Raw genomic sequence first — 27,808 nt, forward strand, 5'->3', positions numbered from 1 at the left:
TTAGGTGACTGGTCAGCTGATGGTGATAGGTCACCTGACTAGGAGGCCATCTTGATTTGGGACATCGACATTCCTGGTAGGTTCACATTGAACAATAAATATCAACCTTTGTGGGAGTAGCAGTATCATCCATAACAACCTTCATAACACATTTATTCAACATCGTTCATAAGGAGTTTTGGGGGGGTTTTGAGGGTAGAGGTGGAATCATTTTGGATTCCTTTTAATGTAGATGGAGTGGGACAACACAAGTGCCACTTAGTTTCTCAAGTTTATTCGATCAGTGGTTGTTATCAAAGAAAATGCCCCCAGAACATAAGCTATGACAAAGTTCTTCATCACGGTCGATTACAAACCTCTTATGACATAGCATTATCAATTTCAACATAGGCATCTCTTTTTTTTCCCCCCTCATATATTTCCAACAGTAATGTTAGTAACAAACAAAAAAATACAACAAACAAACAGATGGACGTAGCGATGTCAAAAGGACATTAGCTCAGTGGAGTGCTTTGTTTGGTGAGCCTAAAGAGTGCTCCTGTGTGCACTGTAGTTCACCGTAGATCATTATAGGTCATCATAGTTCAAAGGTAATCATAGGTCACCATAGAGTATTATTGTTCAACATTGTTCACCATCATCAATCTTCACTATTGGTCACCATAGTTCACGTTTCATTGTTGTAAGTTCCTGCTAAGGGTCCAACTGTCACCACCAGTCTCATTGAGCACAACACAACTATTCAGTCAGAAATAAGGACATAAGGACGCCGCTCACTGATGACAGGCACCATGTCATGCCCCCTAAACAGACACACACACACACACGTTAAAATCACTTGTTAAAAAGCACATTAAAGGTGTTATAAAAGGAATTGCACATGAAAGACAAGATGTAGGACAGTGCCATTGGAGCGAAAGGAGAGGGGAGGAACGCAGTGAGTGAATATGGCAAGAGGAAGATACAAGATACAGTACATTTAATGAACACAGGAGAGAAAAAAATAAGGCAAGAATAGAATTAAAACCACCAAAATAATTGAATAAAAATTAAAACAAGTTTTTTTCTTCCAGTTTATAATAGTTTTTCAGCCCTTGATCCAAGGCTCGACCCGATTGGCTAGTTCCATTCCCAGTCCACGTTGTCGGCTACGGGCGTTTAATTGTTTTCAGGTTCGTTTGAAATCAATGTTTGATTGATACTTTTCTTCATAATCTGTGTGCACAGGGACGATGTAGTGCCAGCTGCAAGATTCCATAATTTACAGACCCCCACACACACACACACACACCACACACACACACACACACACACACACACACACACACACACACACACACACACACACACACTCTCAGTGCAGCCTAAACACTACCATCTTTTTCCCCTCTTTCCCCCTGTTCTATCACTGATTCAAAGTCTCTTTCTCTATTTTTATTTTCATCTTTCCCTTTCTTCTTCACTTCTGTTGGGAGTTTGAGAGCAGCTTGTCTGCCTCGGGGTACGTGGGGTACTTCACAGTCTCGATCTTCTCCTTGACTTTGTAGGATGGGTAGAGGCCGGTGCGGCCCATTTTACGGTTGACCCCTTTCGAGTAGCCATCCCAGTGGTTCCCCGCCACGCCGATGACGTCACCGGGCTCCAGGGGTATGTCTTCGGGGCTACGGGGGTGGTGGGGGTAGATGGCGATCTGGTTGTGGGCGTTCTGGCCCCCGAAGTAGTAGATGTCATCTAGTGAGTGGAAGAAGGAGGAGGCATCCGGGTGCAGTGTCTGCATGATCTCGTAGGCCACGCGGCACACCTGGAACCAGAAAGAAGAGATACAGGAGGTATAAACAGGAAGTAGAGCTACAGAAAATAGTAAGTAGAGATACAGGAAACAGGAAGTACAGTTCCTTCAGAAAGTATTCATACCCCATCACTTTTTTCCAATTTTTGTTGTGTTATCAAATCAAATCAAATTGTATTGGTCACATACACATGGTTAGCAGATGTTAATGTGAGTGTAGCGAAATGCTTCTGCTTCTAGTTCCGACAGTGCAGTAATATCTAACAAATTCACAACGACTACCTTATACAAACAAATGTAAGGGGATGGAATAAGAATATGTACATAAAAATATATGGATGTACGATGGCCGTGTGGCATAGGCAAGATGCAATAGATGGTATACAATACAGTATATACATATGAGATGAGTAATGTAGGATATGTAAACATTATTAAAAAGAGGCATTATTTAAAGTGACTAGTGATACCTTTTATTAAATCCATTAAATCCATAAAGTGGCCAGTAATTTGAGTCTGTATGCTGGCAGCAGCCTCTCTATGTTAGTGATGGCTGTATAAAAGTCTGATGGCCTTGAGATAGAAGCTGTTTTTCAGTCTCTCGGTCCCTGCTTTGATGTACCTGTACTGACCTTGCCTTCGTGGATGATAGCGGGGTGAACAGGCAGTGGCTCGGTTGGTTGTTGTCCTTGATGATCTTTTTGGCCTTCCTGTGACATCGGGTGCTGTAGGTGTCCTGCGTTGTGCAGACTGCACTACCCTCTGGAGAACCTGCGGTTGAGGGTGGTGCAGTTGCCGTACAAGGCTGTGATATAGCCCGACTGGATGCTGTCGATTGTGCATCTGTAAAAGTTTGTGAGGGTTTTAGGTAACAAGACAAATTTCTTCAGCCTCCTGACATTGAAGAGGCGCTGTTGCGCCTTCTTCACCACGCTTTCTGTGTGGGTGGACCATTTCAGTTTGTCCGTGATGTGTACGCCAAGGAACTTTCCGCCTTCTCCACTACTGTCCCGTCAATGTGGATAGGGGGGTGCTTCCTCTGCTGTTTCCTGAAGTCCATGATCATCTCCTTTGTTTTGTTGACGTTGAGTGAGAGGTTATTTTCATGACACCACACTCCGAGGGCCCTCACCTTCTCCCTGTAGGCTGTCTCGTCGTTGTTGGTAATCAAGCCTATCACTGTAGTGTCGTCTGCAAACTTGATGATTGAGTTGGAGACGTGCATGGCCACGCAGTCATGGGTGAACTGGGAGTACAGGAGAGGGCTGAGAAAGCACCCTTGTGGGGCCCCACTGTTGAGGATCAGCAGGGTGGAGATGTTGTTTCCTACCTTCACCACCTGGGGCGGCCCGTCAGAAAGTCCAGGATCCAGTTGCACAGGACGGGGTCAAAACCCCGGGTCTCAATCTTAATGATGAGTTTGGAGGGTTCTATGGTGTTGAATGCTGAGCTGTAGTCACTGATCAGCATTCTTACATAAGTATTCCTCTTGTCCAGAGAGGATAGGTCAGTGTGCAGTGTGATGGCGATTGCATCGTCTGTGAACCTATTGGGGCGGTAAGCAAATTGGAGTGGGTCTAGTGTATCAGATAGGGTGGAGGTGATATGATCCTTGACTAGTCTCTCAAAGCACTTCATGATGACAGAAGTGAGTGCTATGGGGCGATAGTCATTTAGTTCAGTTACCTTAGCATTCTTAGGAACAGGAACAATGGTGGCCATCTTGAAGCATGTGGGGAGAGCAGACTGGGATAGGGATTGAATATGTCCATAAACACACCAGCCAGCTGGTCTGCGCATGCTCTGAGGATGCGGCTAGTGAAGACAGGGCTAGTGTCTGTAGACCCTGCCACATACGTCTCATGTTTGAGCCATTGAATTGCAACTCTACTTTGTCTCTATACTGACCCTTTTCTTCTTTGATTGCCTGTGGCAGTTTGAATTCGGTCATGTTTCCAGTCGCCTTAATAATTAAATGCAGTGGTTTGCGCTTTCAGTTTTGTGCGAATGCTGCCATCAATCCACGGTTTCTGGTTATGGAAGGTTTTAATAGTCACAGTGGGTACAACATGTTCTATGCACTTCCTTATAAACAAATACGTCAATGTTATTGTCTGAGGCTACCTGGAACATATCCCAGTCCATGTGATCATAGCAATTTTGAAGTGTGGAATCCGATTGGTCAGACCAGCATTGGATAGACCTAAGCAAAGGCGCTTCCTGTTTTAGTTCCTGCCTATAGGAAGGGAGCAACAAGATAGAGTTATGGTCAGATTTGCTGAAGGGAGGGCCGGGGGGCCTTGTATGCATTGTGGAAGTTAGAGTAGCAGTGGTCCAGTGTTTTGCTCGAGCGGGTACTACATTTTTTTTATTTGACCTTTATTTAACTAGGCAGGTCTGTTAAGAACAAATTCTTATTTTCAATGACGGCCAAGGAACAGTGGGTTAACTGCCTTGTTCAGGGGCAGAACGACAGATTTGTACCTTGTCAGCTCGGGGATTCGAACTTGCAACCTTTCGATCACTAGTCCAATACTCTAACCACTAGGCTACCCTAGTGGTTACAGCTACCCACAATCAATGTGCTGGTAGAATTTAGGGATCCTTGTTCTCAAATTAGCTTTACTAAAATCCCCAGCTACAATAAATGCATCCTCACGATATATGGTTTCCAGTTTACATAGAGTCCAGTGAAGTTCTTTCAGGACCGTCGAGGTATCTGCTTGGGGGGGCTGTGACTATAATCGAAGAGAATTCTCTTGGGAGATAACGCGGTCATCATTTGATTGTAAAGAATTCTTGGTCAGGTGAACAAAAGGACTTGAGTTCCTGTATGCTGTTATGATTACACCATGAGTTGTTAATCATGAGGCATACTCCCCCGCCCTTCTTACCAGAGAGATGTTTGTCGTCGCGATGCATGAAGAAACCCGGTGGCTGTACCGACTCTGACAATATATCCCGAGTGAGCTATGTTTCCGTGAAACAGAGCATGTTACAATCTCTGATGTCTCTTTGGAAGGCAACTCGTGCCCTAATTTCGTCCAACTTGTTGTGTAGACACTGGACATTGGCGAGTAATAACCTCGAAAGCGGTGGATGGTTGCTCGCCTTCTAAGTCTGACCAGGAGGCCGCTCCGTCTGCCTCTCCTGCGGCGACAACGTTGTTTTGGGTCGGCCTCTTGGGATTAGATCCAATGTCCAGGGTGGAGGTCCGAACAAAGGATCCACTTCGGGAAAGTCGTATTGACTCGCTCTTATATCCAATAGTTTTTCCCGGCTGTATGTAATAACATTTAAGATTTTCTGGGCTAACAATGTAAGAAATAATACATAAAAAGACAAATTACTGCATCGTTTCCTATGGACTTGAAGCGAGGCAACCATCTCTATCGGCCCCGCCCACACACAATACCCCATCGTGTCAAAGTGGAAAAATGAAAAGCTGAAATGTCTTGAGTCAATGAGTATTCAAGTATTCTTAACTCAGTTGATGGAGAGGAAGGAAACCACTCTGTGATTTCATCATGAGTCCCATGGTGACTTTAAAAAAGTTTAAACCCCTAAGGTCAATTTCCGCGCCCCCACGGATATCGAATTAGCATAATAAATACATTTCATAAAAATATGCATTGGAGGCGTATCGATCCACTCCATATGTCGCACTTCCACATCTGCGGTGAAAGGTGACATATCTAGAGTGGTGTTTGTCAGACCATGAGACATCCCAAAAATCGGTCTTCTCACAAAACCGTCTGTTGCGTCAGAAACGGCTTGGCCTACAAACTCTATGGAAAGATGAGACTCTCACAAACACGATAGTGTTATCCGTTTTGCTCTACGACCCCCACAAGTGTCTTGGGACTTGTCTGAAATCGGTACAGCCGATCTGCCAACTTCTGTCTGTAGCGTCCGAACACTAATATGACCCTTCTGTGGTAAGGTGAGACTCTCACGAACACATGCGTGTTGGTTGTTTGATCTAGGACGCCCACAGTGCTCACAAGATTCGTCTGAAGGTCCCCTGTTACCGGTTGAAAAACAATGAATGGAAGTATATATGGAGACTGTTTAGTGACAAAAATAAGGGGTTAAATACGTGTAAAAAAAAAAAATGTTTCCTGATTTTTTTTTATATCTCTCAGATATAGGACAGAGAGAGAGACTGTTGTTCCATGTAGTTAATCTTTTATTCAATGCATTTATATAGGCTAATAGCATTAAGGCCTAATAAAATCTTTAATCAAATCTTTTTTTTAACCTCTTTTTTATCTCAAGGTGTCTGTCTTTCAAAGATAATTCGTAAAAATGCAAATAACTTCACAGATCTTCATTGTAAAGGGTTTAAACACTGTTTCCCATGCTTCTTCAATGAACCATAAACAATTAATGAACATGCACCTGTGGAACGGTCGTTAAGACACAAACAGCTTACAGACGGTAGGCAATTAAGGTCACAGTTATGAAAACTTAGAACACTAAAAGAGGCCTTTCTACTGACTGTGAAAAACACCAAAAGAAAGATGCCCAGGGTCCCTGCTCATCTGTGTGAACGTGCCTTAGGCATGCTGCAAGGAGGCATGAGAAATGCAGATGTGGCCAGCGCAATAAATTGCAATGTCCGTACTACGAGACGCCTAAGACAGCGCTACATGGAGACAGGATGGACAGCTGATCGTCCTCGCAGTGGCAGACCACGTGTAACAACACCTGCACAGGATCGGTACATCCAAACATCACACCTGCGGGACAGGTACAGGATGGCAACAACAACTGCCCGAGTTACACCAGGAATGCACAATCCCTCCATCAGTGCTCAGACTGTCCGCAATAGGCTGACAGAGGCTGGACTGAGGGCTTGTAGGCCTGTTGTAAGGCAGGTCCTCACCAGACATCACCGGCAACAACATCGCCTATGGGCACAAACCCACCGTCGCTGGACCAGACATGACTGGCAAAAAGTGCTCTTCACTGACGAGTCGCAGGCAATCTCAACGCTGTGCGTTACAGGGTAGACATCCTCCTCCCTCCTGTGGTACCCTTCCCTCCAGCATGACAATGCCACGAGCCATACTGCTCGTTCTGTGCATTATTTCCTGCAAGACAGGAATGTCAGTGTTCTGCCATGGCCAACAAATAGCACGGATCTCAATCCCATTGAGCACGTCTGGGATCTGTTGGATCGGAGGGTGAGGGCTAGGGCCATTCCCCCCAGAAATGTCCTGGAACTTGCCGGCACCTTGGTGGAAGAGTGGGGTAACAATCTCACAGCAAGAACTGGCAAATCTGGTGCAGTCCATGAGGAGGAGATGCACTGCAGGACTTAATGCAGCTGGTGGCCACACCAGATACTGACTGTTACTTTTGATTTTGACCCCCCCTTTGTTCAGTGACACATTATTCCATTTCTGTTAGTCACATGTCTGTGGAACTTGTTCCGTTTATGTCTCAATTGTTGAATCTTGTTATGATCATACAAATATTTACACATGTTAAGTTTGCTGAAAATAAACGCAGTTGACAGTGAGAGGACGTTTCTATTTTTGCTGAGTTTAGCTTAGTAGAACCAATACAACACATATTGGAGTATCACGCTCCATATTTCCAAGTATAGTGGTAGCTGCATCATGTTATGGTTATGCTTGTACTAGTTAAGGACTGGGGATTTTGGAGCTAAGCACAGGCAAAATCCTAGAGGAAAACCTGGTTCAGTCTGCTTTCCATCAGACACTGGAAGCAGGACAACAAGTTGCTTCGTTTTGACTTAAATCTACTTGAATATCTATGGCAAGACCTGAAAATGATTGTTTAGCAATGATCAACATACAATTTGACAGGGCTTGAAGAATTTTGAGAATAATAATGGGGAAATATTGCACAATCCAGGTGTGGAAAGCTCTTAGACTTACCCAGAAAGAGGCACAGCTGTAATTGCTGCCAAAGGTCGTTCTACAAAGTATTGACTCAGGGGTGTGAATACTTATGTATTTAAATTTAAATAAATTAGGCGAAAAAAAAAATGTTTTCACTGTCATTATGGAGTATTGTGTGTAGACAGGTGTGTTTAATTTTTTTTTATTTAATCCATTTTGATTTCAGGCTGTGACACAACCAAATATGGAATACTTTCTGAAGGCACTGTATAGGAAACAGAAAGTATAGATACAGGAAACAGGACATGTGACCAGGAAGCGTGAAGAATCATTGCAGCTTGCATGTTAGCTTACAGTGCATTCGGAAAGTATTCAGACCCTTTGTCTTTTTCCACATGTTGTGATGTTACAGACTTATTCTAAAATGGGTTAAATAAAACAAATTCCTCATCTATCTACACACAATACCCCATAATGACAATAGGAAAACAGATTTTTAGAAACTTTTGCAAATGCATTAAAGCAAAAAAACTGAAATACAGAAGTATTCGGACCCTTTGCTATAAGACTCGAAATTGAGCTCAGGAGCATCCTGTTTCCATTGATCATCCTTGAGATGTTTTCTAGAACTTTATTGGAGTCTACCTGTGGTAAATTCAATTGATTGGACATGATTTGGAAAGGTACACAACTGTCTATATAAGGTTCCACAGTTGGCAGTGCTTGTCAGAGCAAAAACCAAGCCATGAGGTTGGTTTTTGTCCGTAGAGCTCTGAGACGTAGAGCTCTGAGACAGGATTGTGTCAAGGCACAGATCTGGGGAAGGGTAACAAAACATTTCTGCAGCATTGAATGTCCCCAAGAACACAGTGGCCTCCATCATTCGTAAATGGAAGAAGTCTGGAACCACCAAGACACTTCCTAGTGCTGGCCACCCGGCCAAACTCTGCTTGGAGTTTGCCAAAAGCCACCTAAAGGACTCTCAGACCACGAGAAACAAGATTCTCTGGTCTGATGAAACCAAGATTGAAATATTTGGCCTGAATGCCAAGTGTCACATCTGGAGGAAACCTGGCACCATTCCTACGGTGAAGCATGGTGGTGGCAGCATCACGCTGCTGGGGATGTTTTTCAGCTGCAGGGACTAGGAGACTAGTCAGGATGGAGGGAAAGATGAACAGAGAAAAGTACAGAGAGATTCTTGATAAAGACCTGCTCCAGAGCGCTCAGGAACTCAGACTGGGGCGAAGGGTCACCTTCCAACAGGATAATGACCCCAAGCACACAGCCAAGACAAGTAAATGCCGGAGTGGCTTCAGGACAATTCTCTGAATGTCCTTGAGTGGCCCAGCCAGAGCCTGGACTTGAACCCGATCGAACATCCCTGGAGAGACCTGAAAATAGCTGTGCATCGACGCTCCCCATCCAACCTGACAGAGCCTGAGAGGATCTGCAGAGAAGAATGGGAGAAACTCTCCAAATCAAATCAAAGTGTATTTGTCACGTGCACCGAATACAACAGTGAAATGCTTACTTACAGGCTCTAACCAACAGTGCAAAAAAGGTATTAGGTGAACAATAGGTAAGTAAAGTAATAAAAACAACAGTAAAAAAACATTGAAAAATAACAATAGCGAGGCTACATACAGACACAGGTTAGTCAGGCTGATTGAGGTAGTATGTACATATAGATATGGTTAAAGTGACTATGCATATATGATGAACAGAGAGTAGCAGTAGCGTAAAAGAGGGGTTGGCGGGTGGCGGGACACAATGCAGATAGCCCGGTTAGCCATTGTGCAAATACAGGTGTGCCAAGCCTGTAGCATCATACCCAAGAAGACTCAAGGCTGTAATCACTGCCAAAGGTGCTTCAACAAAGTACTGAGTAAAGGGTCTGAATACTTATGTAAATGTAATATTTCAGTTCTGTATTTTTTATAAATTTGCTCACATTTCTTAAAACCTGCATTTGCTTTGTCATTATGAGGTTGTGTGTAGATTGATGAGGGATAAAAACAATTTAATCAATTTTAGAATAAGGCAGTAACGTAACAAAATGTTGAAATAGTCAAGGGGTCTGAATACTTTCCGAATGCACTGTACATTATGTGGACTTGACTATTTAGATTTGTTCAGATGAAAAAGTTGCCTGGTCCCAGATCTATTTGTTGTCTTGCCATCTCCTATGGTCATTGTTTAACATGACAATGACAGTAGGAGTAGGCTATTCAGGTTTGTAACCGTATAGATCAGTGAATAATATACCTTATACTCCCATAAAGGGTGTTGTGTTGGCTATGGCAGGGGTTCTCAAACCTTTTGGGACCCCCTCATAATCATTAAAATAGCATACAAGGAGTTTTACTATGACTTCAGTGCATGGCTGTAAGAATCAAGTCTCGGGCCCTGGGAAGGAACATTTTAAAGGCTCGCCTCGTTGCATCGAAGAGAATGAATTCAGTTTTCAAGCTAATTTCCTGCGAGTTTACTCACTCTACCATGAGGCAGAGAGAAAACGTTGCAGTTTTAAAGATTCAATTACAGTGCGTTTATGTACAAAAAAACATATAATTTTGAGGGATTTTAAGAAGGATTGAGTTGAAAAATGTAGAATTGGTGGAGTACTGAGGATACCAATATCCCTGGGTGCCTCCCAGGCCCATGTTGCACATGATTAAGAATATAAATTGCACATTAATAATATTACATTGTATTGTATTACACCCTCTAAACATATTCCACAGATCCCTTGGCCATAATTTGTTTAATCTGTTACTGTTAGTAATATTCATAAAAATAATATAACTTTTTTTTTTTTTTGCTTTAGCCAAGGACACCCCGTAGTACTTTCACAGACACCCCACTTTGAGAACCCCTGGGATGTGGTACACCTACCTGTGAGGAGAAGGTGCAGACCAGAAAGTCGGTCTGGGACAGGAAGTGTATGTCTAGGATGACTCCTCTAAGAGAGTTCTCGGTGTAGCGGTTGTGCAGGCCGGCTGACCACGAGATGGAGTTATCACTGATGAACTCATAGTCAGGGTACCTGTAGGACATACACACTATTACCCACATGGGCTTCTACATACAAACAAAAACACAATGGCCGTGTCTGAATACCCGTACCTGCGTTGTAAATAGTAGGCATTCTGGGTATGCGAAAACATTTTGTTTTATGTGAAATTTAGAAATTTAAGTATGCTTTGAATGCCAGGTTGTCATACTCATGTAGACTTTTCATCTAGTAGAATTCGCTGCAAACTATCGAGGAGGAGAGTCATCTTTTCAGACCCACGTGTGTTTGACAACAACTGATCATCAGCTGATAATTAGGGGATTTGCTACCAAAAAGGTTGATAGTTGTTGCTTACTGCATTCATTTTAATGAAACAGTATGTTTTATCTAGTACGATTAGTATACACTATGCAGTTTTAGTAAGTAGTAGTCAAGAAAGATTTCGGAAACGGCCAATCAGAGTGTTTTGGTCACTGCTCGGGTGTTTACTTGTTTGTATGTTCCCTTATGGATCGCAACAAAATGTGGATTTCACCCAGAACGGCTAACGAATATTAGGGACATATTACCAGCTGGTTTTTGTCCTGAAATTCTGTTATCATCCAACGATATACTACTGAAGACTACCCCAATTTCGAGTCGGATTTCAAACCGAGGTTATGGGACTGTGGGACAGAGACACAGGAGCTGGGACTCTAGTGCCTTTCAGAAGGTGAGGACTCCGTGCCCCTTGTCCAGCATCTCCCTCTCCAATGTGCGTTCACTCGCCAACAAATCCGACGAGCTACAACTTCTGATGATGAGAAAAAAAGGACTTCTCTCTCACCTCTGCTTTCTTTTTTATGGTTAAATGCCTCAATTCCCGACACCGTTGTGGATCTAGCCGGCTTCCAGCTGAACTGGGCTGATCCCGGAGCAGTCCAGTAAATCCAAAGATGATGTGTGTTTCACTATTCTGTCTAAAGCATGCTTTCCAGAGTCTACATCACGCCGAGCACCTGTGTGCACACACATCACAACAGCTGCAGGCTGATCAGATCACAGAGGTGGAAAGGAAATACCCGGATTCTACTTTGACCATCATGGGGGATTTTAACCACACCAGCAACTTCCCAGCTACAAACAAATGGTGAAATGTTCAACAAGCCAATAACAAATTCTGGACAATGTTTTCAGCAATATTAAAGGGGCATACCACACTGTCCCCCACGCTCCTCTGGGCAACTCAGACCATGTGATGCTACACCTCATCCCCGCATACAGACAGAAACTGAAAACTGCCAAACCTGTCAAACATACGGTGCGGAAATGGACTGAAGAAGCCATTGGGGAGTTAAAGGACTGCCTAGACACCACGGATTGGAACATATTCAAGGACAACAATGCCAACATACACGACTACACAGACACATCCTACATCAGTGTATGTGAGGAGAATTGCATACCATGAAATACCTTTCTATCACACAGCAACGATAAGCCATGGGTCACTGGTGAGCTTAGGGCTCTCTGCAGTGCCAAAGAGGAAGCCCACAGGGCTCTCCTTTCTTCCAAAGAGGAAGACCACACGAGCAAGACCAGGGACCTCTATAGAGAGGCCAAGAAAGATATACACTCAGGAATTAGGGCAGCCAAACAGCAGTACAAAGACAGGCTAAAGCAACAGTTCTCCAGCCACGACTGTCTGTCTGGAGAGGACTGAAAACCATTACCAACTTCAAACCTAAAGGTCCCCGACTGCAGACGACCCCTCACTGCCTCACAAAGGCCCCTCAATCACCAAAACAATATGCTCCTCCACCTACCCCTCCTTGCGACTTCACCCATGACCAAAACTTCCCACTACTTGAAAAGTTTCTTCCTTCCCGGGCTGTGGCCCTCACCAACCGGTCATCTGGCCAATAGAGATTAATGGACTTGATTCTTGATGGATTCTGATTCTGACAAACACACACACACACACACGCAAACGCTACACACCACTCCCTGTCCCTATTGGTTGGCCCTGCTTGCTCTTTGTGTGGTGAGTTCATTTCACTGGTTCACTGCTCGTCTGAGCTGGATTCCTTATAGGAGCTGAGGCACCACACACACACACACACACACACACACACACCGAAACTTCATTATAAGGGAATTGTTTGTCACTCACTTCGTCTTAGCCTCTTGCAGTAGTGAGGGGTCATCTGTTGCCAGGTAGACTCGTTTCTTGTCCACGTGGATACGTCTGGCCATGTGTTGGAACTGTTCCTCCACATGCACCATGTACTCCTCTATAGGGTGGAACGCAGCCTCCGTCCCCACCTTATCTGTCCGCCGAACATGGACCCTACAGGGACAGAGACGGGGGTGGTGGGAGGGAGCGAGAGAGAGAGAGAAATACTTTCAGTCAATACGTTCACTATCAGCTACTTCATACTGTACTTCATTTGGCAGCATCTTTGTGCCCTTGATCAGAGCGAGAGAGAGAGAGAGAGACAGAGAGAGAGAGCAAGAGAGAGAAAGAGAGAGATACCCAGTGGCACAATGTAGGAGTAATGACAGAAAACTAAAGTCAGAAAGAAAGGGGGATTGAACGGGAGAAAGAAGCGAACGGACGAATAATAGACCAGTGCTGCAAGTGTTTGTGAAACTGAGTGCTTTCTTTGTTTAATCGCTCGTAACACAACAAAGCCAGCATCTATGGTTTGGAGGGAGAGAATAAAGAAGGTAGAGACAAAGGGAATAAGAGAGAGAGAGAGAAAGAGAGCAGAGAGAAAAGAGCGAGAGAGAGAAAGAGCGAGAGAAAGCGAGCGAGAGAGAGAGAGAGAGCGAGAGAGAGCGAATGAATGAGAAATCGAAGGAAGGAGATAATAAACAGTGTGTCTAATTACCAGAACTGGCCTGAGATCAGTCAGCCCAGTCCTCGGGATGCTCACTGAAGCAACAAACACCTTTATTTACCCTAACACACTCCTGGATCAGAGAGAATAGAGGGAACGAGAGATTAAGAGAGAGAGAGGGATGGAGAGGAGTAGAGTGGGGGAGGGATTCTCCACAGGTGCACGTTAGGCTGAAAGTGAACATCTTTGTTTCCCTACATCTATTTAACTCTCTCTCTCTCTCTCTGTTCATATCTTCATATTCACTCCCATGATCTCTCACTCTCTCCTTCCATCTCTCTCTATCTGATCTGAAGAGACTTGATTATAAGTGGGACTCTTGACTACGAGCCTCTTCATTCTCTGCTTCTCTCTGCCATGGTCTCTGTCTGTACTTCTCCCGCTCTCTCTCTCCTTTCATCTCTCCTCCTGTTTTGTTCCTCCTCTCGTTCTCTCCTCTTTCCCTCCCTTCATCCCGCCGCCCGTTCCTTGGCAGACGATACGGCCGTGCCTGGGCGCTTAGTGCCAGACGGAGTGCAAGTAATCAATCCCCCCATCCCTCCCTCCCTCCCTCCCTCCTTCTCCACTCCCCCTCCTCTCTGGCTGTCTCCACTGCTTGTGAGATGCTGAGCTGGGGCTGGGGTTGTGCTGACGACTGCATTTAGATGCTTTAGTCTGGTTTGTTGCAGGCCTACTGAGGGTAGAGGCTCTGCTGCTACAGCATTGCTTTTCACAGGAGCGTGGGGATGCAGGAAGACGGCTGACTCCCACGTCGTCTCGTGTCCTCGGAGATACCTCATACGGTCCCTCCCCTCCGAAGCCCCTCTCGCATTCCTCCTCTAGCCCCTTTCACTCACTCACTCACTCACTCACTCACTCACTCACTCACTCACTCACTCACTCACTCACTCACTCACTCACTCACTCACTCACTCACTCACTCACTCACTCACTCACTCACTCACTCACTCACTCACTCACTCACTCACCTCAGTTTCATGCTCTCCCCCCACACCCCACTCCCTATCTTCCTTTTCCCCAACTAAACACCAATCCTACCCAACTGCTCCCCTACCCATTTCTCCTCCCCCCCCTCTATCTCCCCCAAGTACTCAGGCACTTTATTATATTATCAGATGGAAGCAGAAAGAGAAAAGGAGCAGAGGAAACTTTCTTTCCAACCAGCACTTTATTTCAATAGGCTCCCCAGTGACAGGGGGGGGGGGGATGGAGGGAGCAAGTGAGGAGAGAGGAGAAGACAAAGCAATAGAGATGGGAGAGACAATGATGGGAAATAGGGAAAGCGATATGGGGGAAATAGAGAAAGAGGTGAGTGAAATAAATGAGATAAAGACAAAAAGAGGAGCAGGTGAAAGAATGGATAGAGGTGCAGAAAACATGAGAGAGAGAACGTTTGATTGGGAAAGAAAGGAGGATGATTCATCGAGTCAACAGAGGAGAGGAAGAATGCAAGAGGGTTGAGAGAAAAAGCTAGCAGCAGAAGAAACTGAGAAAGAAGTAGGCCAGATAGAGGTAAAGGTGAAGAGACAGACAGACAGACAGACAGACAGACAGACAGACAGACAGACAGACAGACAGACAGACAGACAGACAGACCCTAACCAACAATTCAGTAAAAAATATATAAAAAAATAAGATTAAGAAATAAAAGTAACAAATAATTAAGGAGCAGCAGTAAAATAACAACAGCGGGGCTATATACATGGGTACCGGCACAGAGCCAATGTGCGGGGGCAGCGGTTAGTCGAGGTAATTGAGGTAATATGTACATGTAGGTAGAGTTATTAAAGTGACTATTCGATCTACCCTATGATGGGGTGTTTGAAACCCAGCTTGACCCAGGTTGGGTGTCGTGTGTGTGTGTGTGTGTTAATGCGTACGTGCATGCATCCACCTACCCTATGATGGGGTGCTTGAAACCCAGCTTGGCTGTGGTGTCTGCAATCTCCTTCTCCAGCCAGGCCTGAGGACGCACCAGGTACTTAACGAACTGAGACACCCACCACACAGACGGGTCACCATGGAGACGGTGTAGACGCTGGGCTAGGTCTTCCGGGATGGACAGGGGCAGGTACGGGGGGCGGGGTTGTAGGCTGTCCACGATGGGTAACTCTACCACCTGGATGTCCTTGTCATGGGCCTCACCTACAGAGACAGAGGGGGGAAGAGTTACAGGGGAGCTGCACAGCCACACTGGTTACGCCCTGGGTTAATTGACATGAGTTAGGAGCGACTCGCGCTCTGCATCTCACATCTGGTGTAGCAGGCCAGTTAGGCAGCATCTGTAACAGAGTGGATTTTATCCATCCCTCACTAGAAGCGATCTAGCAACCTTCTGCTGCCAACAACACTTTGCACCGAGCAGCGTTACCTGTCACCCCACAAAGGCTATAGGAGAGCAACTACTTCTAGGTATCTGAGCAGGTGATGTCGTCTGATGGACGCTAGTCTATTGCACACATAGCTAACTAGCTAGCAATTCCACATTGGCTACACTCACCCTTCTTTGACCCAACTGGCCTCCTCTTGGGTCCTATCCTTGGTTTATACAAATCTAAAAACAGATAGGTGAGAGTTGATATCCAAATAACTTTCTGCTGTATTACTTCTTCTACTCATCCAATGATGTCAGATCAGAGCAGATGAGGATGAGATGAGATTAGAGGAGGGAGCCATTCTATACTATTCTTTTTTTTTATAACTAAACCAAGATGAAACAACGGGCTGTGGTCTAAGTGGGAACAAATTAGTCTTAGTGGGCAGAACAAGCAAGGCGGTGGGCAGAGCCAAGCACGAGCTAGTGAGATCCTATTGGCTCGTTCCAGCATGCATTTGCATATTTCCGTTAGGGAACGCCTACTCTGTGAAGTCGTGTGTGCAATAATTCAATTCGCTTTTGCACTTCTTCTAAACAACACCTTTTTTTACAACTTTGGCCAAGGGTAACGTCCACTCTGTTTATAACATATTCTAGTTTTGGGAACAGAACATTTTATTGAGATCAAATGTTTAATCGGTGAGAAAATTTGCAGAATGTTGGCCAAAATCCATCGCGTTCCATCATCTCCCACTGCCAGCCACTGAGCTTCCTCTCACTACCATATTTGGAAAAGCCAAGCGGAAGCTTCACATTTATATATCCCGGTGAAATATCTGTCTCATTGTTCTATCTGTGACGCAGACTTAAATCCTCATTCATTTACAATCATTGGATTAGTGTAAACCTTGGCTAGACAGTTTCTTCCCACTCTGTACCATCTAACAGCTACAGTGAACAAGTGCACACTGTGGAGAAAAGGGTATGGAATGAACCGCAGCCAGAAAGATAGAGAGAGTGAAGGAAGTTAAAGAAGAAAAGCCATGGAAGGATAGAGAAGTTAGAGAAGACAGGAGAAAGCCATGGAAGGATAGAGAAGTTAGAGAAGACAGGAGAAAGCCATGGAAGGATAGAGAAGTTAGAGAAGACAGGAGAAAGCCATGGAAGGATAGAGAAGTTAGAGAAGACAGGAGAAAGCCATGGAAGGATAGAGAAGTTAGAGAAGACAGGAGAAAGCCATGGAAGGATAGAGAAGTTAGAGAAGACAGGAGAAAGCCATGGAAGGATAGAGAAGTTAGAGAAGACAGGAGAAAGCCATGGAAGGATAGAGAAGTTAGAGAAGACAGGAGAAAGCCATGGAAGGATAGAGAAGTTAGAGAAGACAGGAGAAAGCCATGGAAGGATAGAGAAGTTAGAGAAGACAGGAGAAAGTCATGCCCTTTCAAAACAACAATCCCAATTCTCTCTCTCGCTTTATCCCCACTGCATTCAGAGTGACAGCTGCCCTTTGGCTGTCCCTCTTTAAAGGGATAATCCACCCTAAAATTGAAATGTGACATGCTACGTCATCATGATAAGGTTCTCGTCACTGGAGATAACAAATGATCACATTTCATAACTCTTTTAAAACAATTACTTGCACTCCGGATCGTCAAATCAGCCAATAGATGGTATGGGCAAACTTGTCTAGAACACATCAGTCTATATAGTCACGACAAAGTATATATTTTGTTCAAATGTCTTCAAAGTGGACAGTGCACCATCAATGAATTTCATTTTTCATTCAACTACCATGATGCAAAGCAGTTTTCTCCTCTCGTCTCTCTGCATGCAGGCTCGCAGGGCCTATGCACATTTCCATAGCAACCTGACTCGCACAGCTTTGAGCTACAAATGCGATCTCTATCAGGTTGAACATGGAGAATGTGTAACTCCTAAATTGATAGTGCAGTTTGTTTCAGGGATTTTACAACTAGCTAACTACTTCACATGCTGATATTGGCTTTGGTATTATTGTGTTAAATACATTTTCTAGCTTGCCAGCCAGCCTATCTAGAGAAAGCATTGCATTGTGGGTTCTACTCTGCAGATCTCCACAATTTTATTTACATGTTGCTTCCTAACTTATTATAACTACAAAATGCAAATGAAATTCCCAACGTATATTGTTCTCACGTATTAGTATTATTTAACAATGTAAATCATAGGAATTTGTAGTTTTAAGTGGAATATTCCTTTAAAAGCCAAGGTGAGCCAATCTACTTCCATGGTACTGGAACAGTGGCACCAGCTGTCCCCAGAGGGTGGCCTCTAGACGGGCATGGGACTGGCAGGGGCTCTGGGCACAGTGGGCAGAGAGGAGGGTTGAGCTGGGCTGATTAGGAAGGTCATCCTCTCTGGGTTCCTGATAGCCTTTCCACCTGGGAGAGTGGGTGTTAAGCCTCAGTACACAAAGGAGTGGCAAGGACACACACACACACTCGCGCACGCGTGCAAACACACATGGACACACACACACACTTTCGGTCTAATCTCATCTCGCCAGGAGGGATATGTCTGGCAGACAACCTCCATTCACACTCACATCCAGTCTGAAAACCAGAGGACATTTTTTAGAACATGCTTTTTTACAGTTTCAAAAATAAGCTTAGACTACAACTACTGATCTCTGTGAAGTTGCAACTACGGTGACTTGTTCCATTACAGTAAGCCTAATAACACTGCACACAGCTTTCATAACCCATTGTCAAACAAATGGCATAATTACTCATTAAAAATGGCCTTTCAAAGAAAGTGTAACTGGAATAAAAAAAATTATAATAATAACAACAGGGGAACACAAAAAGCAGGGTGTCGGTGCAAGGGCATGTGTACTCCATGAAGCGTGAGCTGAATATAAATTGGCAAAAGCATTAAATATTTAACAGAAAAAATATTTCCAAGCTTTCTCTTTGCTTATATATCATCATTGGCAGGTTTTGCAAAAGGGAGAGAGGGGACTAGGCATATTTTTTAGGCCTGCGATTCTTGGCACAACTGCACAGTTAAGCGCTCCTTCCCCCTCCCATAGCTTCCTAATTAGGACACAAAAAGTCTAAATTTTTACTCAACCTCCGCAATCTGCATGAATAAATTGATGCAGCAACAATTTAAGACATTTATTTCACTATTTGAGGCAGGAATGGAGAGAAAATGTAACCCATAATGCATTGTTCTATTGACCGCGATGTCAGTATCTTTGTTGATTGGCTCCTATGCTCTCACGTACACTTCCCTACAACACACACAGAAACCTAAGCACACACATGAACACAGGGACGCGAGTACAGTATTCACTTGTACACACAAGCACGCTCACACATGGAAACACACACACACACTCACATGCACACACATACACAAGAAAACGCGCACACACACACACACACACACACACACAATAACCCCCCCCCCCCCCCCCCCCCCCCCCACACACACACACACACACACACACACACACGTGTGTATAAGTGCCTCAGCTCCTATAAGGAATCCAGCTCAGATGAGCAGTGAACCAGTGAAATGAACTCACCACACAAAGAGCAAACAGGGCGAATCAATAAGGAGCATTAGAGCATGCAAGATGCAAAAACACAACAGGAAAAGCAAGAGAAAGAGAAAAACACAACAGGAAAAGCAAGAGAAAAAGAAAGCCCAAGGGAGAGGAGGGGGGGACAGAGAAAAAGATAGAACAAGGAAGCTGGAGAGGAAGTGTGAGAGAGAGGCAGAGAGGAAAAATGTAGCGAGCATACGGAGCCTCCAGAAAGTACGTTTCCACATTTGTTGTGTTACAAAGTGGGATTACAATGGATTTAACTGCCATTTTTTGTCAATTATCTACACAAAATACTCTGTAAAGTCAAAGTGGAAGACCAATTGTAAAAAAAAAAATATTCAACCCCCTTGAGACAATACAGTTGAAGTCGGAAGTTTGCATAAACCTTAGCCAAATACATTTAAACTTATTTTCACAATTCCTGACAATTATAATTCCAGTAAAAATACCCTGTCTTAGGTCAGTTGGATCACCACTTTATTTTAAAAATGTGAAATGTCAGAATAATAGTAGAGAGAATTATTTATTTCAGCTTTTATTTCTTTCATCACATTCTCAGTGGGTCAGAAGTTTACATATACTCAGTATTTGGTAGCATTGCGTTTAAATTGTTTAACTTGGGTCAAATGTTTCATGTAGCCTTCCACAAGCTTCCCACAATAAGTTGGGTGAATTTTGACCCATTCCTCCTGACAGAGCTGGTGTAACTGAATCAGGTTTGTAGGCCTCCTTGCTCACACACGCTTTTTCAGTTCTGCCCACAAATTTTCTATAGGATTGAGGTCAGGGCTTTGTGATGGTCACTCCAATACCTTGACTTTGTTGTCCTTAAGCCATTTTGCCACAACTTTGGAACTATGCTTGGGGTCATTGTCCATTTGGAAGACCCATTTGCAACCAAGCTTTAACTTCTTGACTGATGTCTTGAGATGTTTCTTCAGTATATCCACATACGTTTCCCATCCTCATCATGCTATCTATTTTGTGAAGTGCACCAGTCCCTCCTGCAGCAAAACACCCCCACAACATGATGCTGCCACCCCCGTGCTTCACGGTTGGGATGGTGTTCTTCGGCTTGCAAGCGTCCCCCTTTTCCTCCAAACATAACGATGGTCATTATGGCCAAACAGCTCTATTTTTGTTTCATCAGGCCAGTGGACATTTCTCCAAAAAGTACGATCATTGTCCCCATGTGCAGTTGCAAACCGTAGTCTGGCTTTTTTATGGCGGTTTTGGAGCAGTGGCTTCTTCCTTGCTGTGCGGCCTTTCATCTATCTAGGACTCGTTTTACTGTGGAAACACAGATACATTTGTACCCGTTTCCTCCAGCACCTTCACAAGGTCCTTTACTGTTGTTCTGGGATTGATGGGCACTTTTTGCACCAAAGTATGTTCATCTCTAGGAGACAGAATACGTCTCCTTCCTGAGCAGTATGACGGCTGCGTTGTCCCATGTTCTTTATACTTGCATACTATTGTTTGTACAGATGAACGTGGTACCTTCAGGCGTTTGGAAATTGCTCCCAAGGATGAACCAGACTTGTGGAGGTATACAAAAAAACTTCTGACGTCTTGGCTGATTTCTTTTGATTTTCCCATGATGTCAAGTAAAGAGGCACTGGGTTTGAAGGTAGGCCTTGAAATACATCCACAGCTACATCTCCAATTGACTAAAATGATGTCAATTAGCCTATCAGAAGCTTCTAAAGCCATGACCTCATTTTCTGGAATTTTCCAAGCTGTTTAAAGGCACAGTCAACTTATTGTTTGTAAACTTCTGACCAATTGGAATTGTGACATAGTGAATTATAAGTGAAATAATCTGTCTGTAAACAATTGTTGTAAAAATTACTTGTGTCATGCACAAAGTAGATGTCCTAACCGACTTGCCAAAACTATAGTTTGTTAACAAGAAATTTGTGGAGTGGTTGAAAAATGAGTTTTAATGACTCCAACCTAAGTGTATGTAAACTTCCGACTTCAACTGTACATGTTAAATTCACTTTTGCCAGCTATTACAGCTCGGAGTCTTGCTGGGTACATGTCTAAGAGCTTTCCACACCTGGATTGTGAAACATTTGCCCATTATTCTTAAAAAAATTCTTCAAGCTGTCAAATTGGTTGTTGGTCATTGCTCGACAACTGTTTTCAGGTCTTGCCATAGATTGTTGAACAGATTTAGGTCAAAACTGCAACTTGGCCACTCAGGAACATTCACTGTCTTCTTGCTAAGCAACTCCAGTGTACATTTGCCCTTGTGTTTTAGGATATTGTCCTGCTGAAAGGTGAATGAATCTTCCCGTGTCTGGTGGAAAGCAGACTGAACCAGGTTTTCCTCTAGGATTTTGCCTGTGCTAAGCTCCATTCTGTTTATTTTTTATCCTGAAAAACTCCACAGTCCTTAACGATTACAAGCATACCCATAACATGATGCAGCCACCACTATGCTTCAAAATATGCAGAGTGGTACTAAGTAATGTGCAGCGGTCAAAAAAGTATCAAATTGTCATACTTGAGTAAAAATAAAGATACATTAATAGAAAATGACTCAAGTAAAAGTGAAAGTCACCCAGTAAAATACTACTTGAGTAAAAGTTTTAAAGTATTTGGTTTTAAATATACATAAGTATCAAAAGTAAATGTAATTGCTAAAATATACTTAAGTATCAAAAGTGAAAGTAAAAGTATGAATAATACAAAATTCCTTATATTAAGCAAAGCAGATGGCACAATTTTCTTGTTTTTTTTAAATGTATGAATAGCCAGAGGCACACTTCAACCCTCAGACATAATTTACAAACAAAGCATTTGTGTTTAGTGAGCCTGTCAGATCAGAGGCATTAGGGATGACCAGGGATGTTCTCTGTCCTGCTAAGCATTTAAAATATAATGAGTACTTTTGGGTGTCAGGGAAAATGAATTGAATAAAAAGTACATTAGAGAAGTAAAAGTAAAAGTTGTCAAAAATCTAAATAGTAACGTGAAGTACATATACCCCAAAAAACTACTTAAGTAGTACCACTGGTAATGTGTTGTACTGCATTTTCCCCAGACATAACACTTTGTGTTCAGGACAAAATGTTAATTGCTTTGCCACATTTTTTGCAGTGTTACTTTATTGCAAACAGGATGTGTCAATTATGTTAGTATTGCAGGCGTCACTGCAGTCTCTGGTTTGAATCCAGGCTGCATCACATCCGGCCGTGATTGGGAGTCCCATAGGGCCGTGCACAACTGGCCCAGCGTCGTCCGGGTTTGGCTGGGATAGGCCGTCAATGTATATAAGAATTTGTTATTAACTGACTTGCCTAGTAAAATAAAGGTTAAATCAAAAATAAAACTATCATAGCCAATAAACTCTAACTGTTTTAAAGTCACCATTGGCCTCATGGTGAAATCTCTGAGTGGTTTCCTTACTCTCCGGCAACTGAGTTAGGAAGGACGCTTGTTTCTTTTTAGTGACAGGCTGTATTGATACACAAACCAGTGTAATTAATAACTTCACCATGCTCAAAAGGATTTTTAATGTCAGCTTCTTTTTTTACCCATCTACCAATTGGTGTCCTTCTTAGTGAGGCATTGGAAAACCTCCCTGGTCTTTGTGGTTGAATCTGATAGTAGTCAGCTTTTTGGGCCAACTTTTAGAATTTTGAGTATTTTGAGTATATTATTTTCTTTGTTACATGTTCTTCACCCCAAACATTTATGTGAAGAAAAAAAAATTAGCCCAATTTATTTTATTTTTTTGCTGGGTCTCAGGAGGATATAATTTTAAAGTGTCGTGTAGGCCGTCATTGTAAATAAGAATTTGTTCTTAACTGACTTGCCTAGTTAAATAAATAAATAAAATAAAACATGTAAATGCACCATAATGCAGATACCTCAATGGTCCAACCGCATCTATAGAACCGGGCCAAACTATAAATTCCTGGCTGCTTACCAGACAGCGCGCACCGTGCCTACCTGACCAGTGCCCTGTAGACACCCCAGTGCGGTCGGTACAGGAGTTGCTGACGGGGTGGAAGACGGTCTCCCAGCCACCCGTGGCGTAGCGCCAGTTGTGGGACTCCAGGATAAGGGTACGCTGGGTGCCGTAGGCGATCATGAAGCAGTAGACCACGTGGTGCAGCTGACAGCCATAGCCACAGCCCTTGTTGATGTTACACACCAGCTTACGTGCCTTGCTGCAGTCCTGGGGATTCTGACGAGGGGGGAGGGAGAGGTAGAGGTAGAGAGAGGGAGGATGAGAGGGAGAGACAGAGACGAAGCGGAGAGAGAGGGAGTGAAGAAAACGACAGAGGGGGATGAGGGAGAGAGAGACATATGGGTGTAAGAGCATACATTTGACTACTTGACCTCTGGGGGGCCCAAAATAGCTTTCTGAGCGTTGTTCTCTAACTTATGATAACACAATTTGCCTATATCTCTCGCTCTCATTCACTCTCTTCCCCTCTCTGTCTCTCATGAGAAAGAGATCTTCCAAAATATGAGCGAGAGAAAAAAAGCATTCTCTCAAAATGGCACCTGTAAATCACGACGTGAGACCATTCCACCGTTTTCAACTACACCTCATCAGACGAGCGGTGGCAAAATGATGCCATGCTGCACTGCGTCGTGCCCCACAGAGACAGAAGAGGAAGCGAGATATCCCACTCCCTCATTATTTCTGTTTCAAAGGAAGTCAATAAACTAAGTAGACCAGACCCAGCTGATATCGCATTGGTATCTATGGGAGAGCACCCCCTTAAGTAGACAGGAACTAATTTTTTCTTCAATCAAATCAAATTTTATTGGTCACATACACATGGTTAGCAGATGCTATTGCGAGTGTAGCGAAATGCTTGTGCTTCTAGTTCCGACAGGGCAGCAATATCTAACAAGTAATCTAACAATTCTACAACAACTACCTTATACACACAAATCTAAGTAAAGGAAAGGTATAAGAATATATACATATAAATATATGGATGAGCAATGACAGAGCATAGGCAAGATGCAAAAGATGGTATAAAATACAGTATATACATATGAGATGAGTAATGCGAGATACGTAAACATAATTAAAGTGGTATTATTAAAGTGGCGAGTGATCCATTTATTAAAGTGGCCAATGATTTCAAGTCTGTATGTAGGCAGCAGCCTCACTGTGAATGTGATTGCTGTTTGACATCCTGTTTGAGTTCCTGAGAAAGAAGCTATTTTCCAGTCTCTCGGCCCCAGCTTTGATGCATCTGTACTGACCTCGCCTTCTGGGTGGCAGCGAGGTGAACAGGCAGTGGCTCGGGTGGTTGTTGGCCTTTTTTTAGTCATTTAGCAGACACTCTTATCCAGAGCGACTTACAGTAGTGAATGCATACATTTCATACATTTTTTTTTCTGTGCTGGCCCCCCGTGGGAATCGAACCCACAACCCTGGCATTGCAAACACCATGCGTTGCAAACACCATGCTCTACCAACTGAGCTACAGGGAGGCTTGATGATCTTTTTGGCTTTCCTGTGATATCGGGAGCTGTAGGTGTCCTGGAGGGCAAGTAGTTTCCCCCCAGTGATGTGTTGTACCGACCGCACCACCGTCTGGAGACCCCTGCAGTTATGGTTGGAGCAGTTGCCGTACCAGGCGGTGATGCAGCCCGACAGGATGCTCTCAGTTGTGCATCTGTAAAAGTTTGTGAGGGTTTTAGGTGACAAGCCAAATTTCTTCAGCCTCCTGAGGTTGAAGAAGCCCTATTGCACTATCTTCACCACACTGTCTGTGTGTGTGGACCATTTCAGTTTGTCCGTCATGTGTAAGCCGAGGAACTTAAAACTTTCCTCCCATCGATGTGGATAGGGGGGTGCTCCCTCTGCTGTTTCCTGAAGTCCACGATCATCTCCTTTGTTTTGTTGACGTTGAGTGAGAGGTTGTTTTCCTGACACCACACTCTGAGTGCCCTCACCTCCTCCCTATAGGCTGTCTCGTCGTTGTTGGTAATCAAGCCTACTGCTGCTGTGTCATCTGCAAACTTGATGATTGAGTTGGAGGCGTGCATGGCCACGTAGTCATGGGTAAACAGGGAGTACAGGAGGGGGCTAAGCATGCACCCTTGTGGGGCCCTAGTGTTGAGGATCAGAAAAGTGGAGATGTTGTTTCCTACCTTCACCACCTGGGGGCGGCCCGTGGGGACACCAGACTGAGATAGGGAGAGATTGAATATGTCCGTAAACACACCAGCCAGCTGGTCTTCCGCATGCTCTGAGGAAGCGGATAGGGATGCTGTCTGGGCCGGCAGCCTTGCGAGGTTTAACACGTTTACATGTCTTCCTCATGTTGGCCACGGAGAAGGAGAGCCTACAGTCCTTGGTACTGGGCTGCGTCGGTGTTATCCTCAAAGCAGGCAAAGATGGTTTTAGTTTGTCTGGAAGCAAGACGTCAGTGTCCGTGACGTGGCTGGTTTTCTTTTTGTAGTCCGTGATTGTCTGTAGACCCTGCCATATACGTCTCATGTCTGAGCCGTTGAATTGTGATTACACTTTGTCTCTATACTGACATTTTGCTTGTTTGATTGCCTTGTGGAGGGAATAACTACACTGTTTGTATTTGGCCATATTCCTAGTCAACTTACCATGATTAAATGTGGTGGCTCGCGCTTTCAGTTTTGCACGAATGCCGCCATCTATCCACATTTTCTGGTTAGGATAGGTTTTAATTGTCACAGTGGGTACAACATCTCCTATTCACTTCCTTATAAACTCAGTGTATAAATCGATATTATTCTCTGAGGCTACCCGGAACATGTCCCAGTCCGCGTGATCAAAACAATCTTGAAGTGTGGATTCCGATTGGTCAGACCAGTGTTGAATAGTCCTTGTCACGGGTACATCCTGTTTGAGTTTCTGCCTATAGGAAGGGAGGAGCAAAATGGAGTCGTGGTCAAATTTGCTGAAGGGAGGGCGGGAGAGGAGGGCTTTGTATGCATCGCGGAAGTTAGAGTAGCAGTGATCCAGAGTAAATGGCCTGAGTGAACTATCTTAATTTATCTACCATCTTTGGTTCCCCATCTTCTTCTCCTCACTCCGCACCCACTTGTGCCAACATCTTTCTAAATAGCAATTTACTCTGCATTGCGAGTGTTTTGCTCATTAGGCTGTCACAGCTGAAGCTGGTTGGCGGTGATCATGGCGGCAAGGCGTCTGGCAAGTGCTAACGTTATCACACCGCTTGTCTGTTTAAAAACTAGAGGAGAGCTAATGTTCCTTCATGTTCCAAATGTATTACCGCCGACGTTCAATAATAACCTGAACAACACAAGCAGATGTCAACGAAGCAACAAACAAGCCACTGGGAAGATTTCCTTTGAGGAATCGGGGGGGGGGTGTGTGTGTGTGTGTGTGTGTGTGTGTGTGTGTGTTTGAGGTAAATATCGCTCCTCTTCTCCATATTGGCCCCATAGGTACCACTCTTACAGTTGAATCGAGTACAGGCTTTACTGAATAAATAACAAAGACGGAATGTAATATGACATTTGATTAAATTGTTTGGTGAATGGCCTTGTCTCAGATGATGTGATGGCAGGTAGCCTTATGCGAGGCTTTTGGCATTGAAACACCTCCACTGGGGGAAAGGAGTTCCAATGACGGGCCTTAAGGTTATTATAGGTGTTGGTGGTGGGGAGGAGGATGGTTGTCAAAACTGTTGCTGAAAAACAGCAAGTGAGAGAACATGTGTAAGTGATAATTGCAGGAGTGGGCCCATAGGTTAAACAGCAAGTGTGAGGAATGTGCATTATTGTGCCATGCTTATATGCTATAAAGTAAATAGGCGAATGAGATTCCGCAGATGGCTAATAGGAAAGAGGAGAAGAGGCAAGACTCTGTGTTGATGATACACTACATGACCAAAAGTATGTGGACACCTGCTCATCGAACATCTCATTCCAAAATCATGGGCATTAATATGGAGTTGGTCCCCCGTTTGCTGCTATAACGGCCTCCACTCTTCTGGGAAGGCTTTCCACTAGATGTTGGAACATTGCTGTGGGGACTTGCTTCCTTTCAGCCCCAAGAGCATTAGTGAGGTCGGGCACTGATGTTGGGCAATTGGGCCTGGCTCACAGTCAGCGTTCCAATTCATCCCAAAGGTGTTCAATGGGGTTGAGGTCAGGGTTTTCAACAGGCCAATCAAGTTCTTCCACAGCGATCTCGACAAACCACTTCTATTTGGATATCGCTTTGTGCACGGGGGCATTGTCATGCTGAAACAGGAACAGGCCTTCCCCAAACTGTTGCCACAAAGTTGGAAGCACAGAATCGTCTAGAATGTCATTGTATGCTGTAGTGTTAAGATTTCCCTTCA

At 44.1% G+C, this 27,808-nt stretch overlaps 1 protein-coding gene across 2 annotated transcripts in view; it reads right to left on the reverse strand.

The window, feature by feature from the left end:
• Positions 1-258: 258 nt before the first annotated feature.
• The window catches only part of LOC106571665 (alpha-(1,6)-fucosyltransferase), a 152,758-nt gene continuing 125,208 nt past the window's right edge, over positions 259-27,808 (reverse strand). For both annotated transcript variants that reach the window (XM_014144979.3, XM_014144980.3), the window contains exons 6-10: positions 23,439-23,676; positions 15,462-15,708; positions 12,834-13,010; positions 10,561-10,711; positions 259-1,801 (exon numbers count right to left, since the gene is read on the reverse strand). In XM_014144979.3, coding sequence (XP_014000454.1) covers positions 1,460-1,801; positions 10,561-10,711; positions 12,834-13,010; positions 15,462-15,708; positions 23,439-23,676 — 1,155 coding nt within the window. In that variant the 3' untranslated portion in view covers positions 259-1,459. The remainder of the gene's footprint in view (positions 1,802-10,560; positions 10,712-12,833; positions 13,011-15,461; positions 15,709-23,438; positions 23,677-27,808) is intronic.

Source organism: Salmo salar, chromosome 15 (genome assembly GCF_965601325.2).
Source record: "Salmo salar chromosome 15, fSalSal1, whole genome shotgun sequence".
Taxonomy (NCBI): Eukaryota; Metazoa; Chordata; class Actinopteri; order Salmoniformes; family Salmonidae; genus Salmo; species Salmo salar.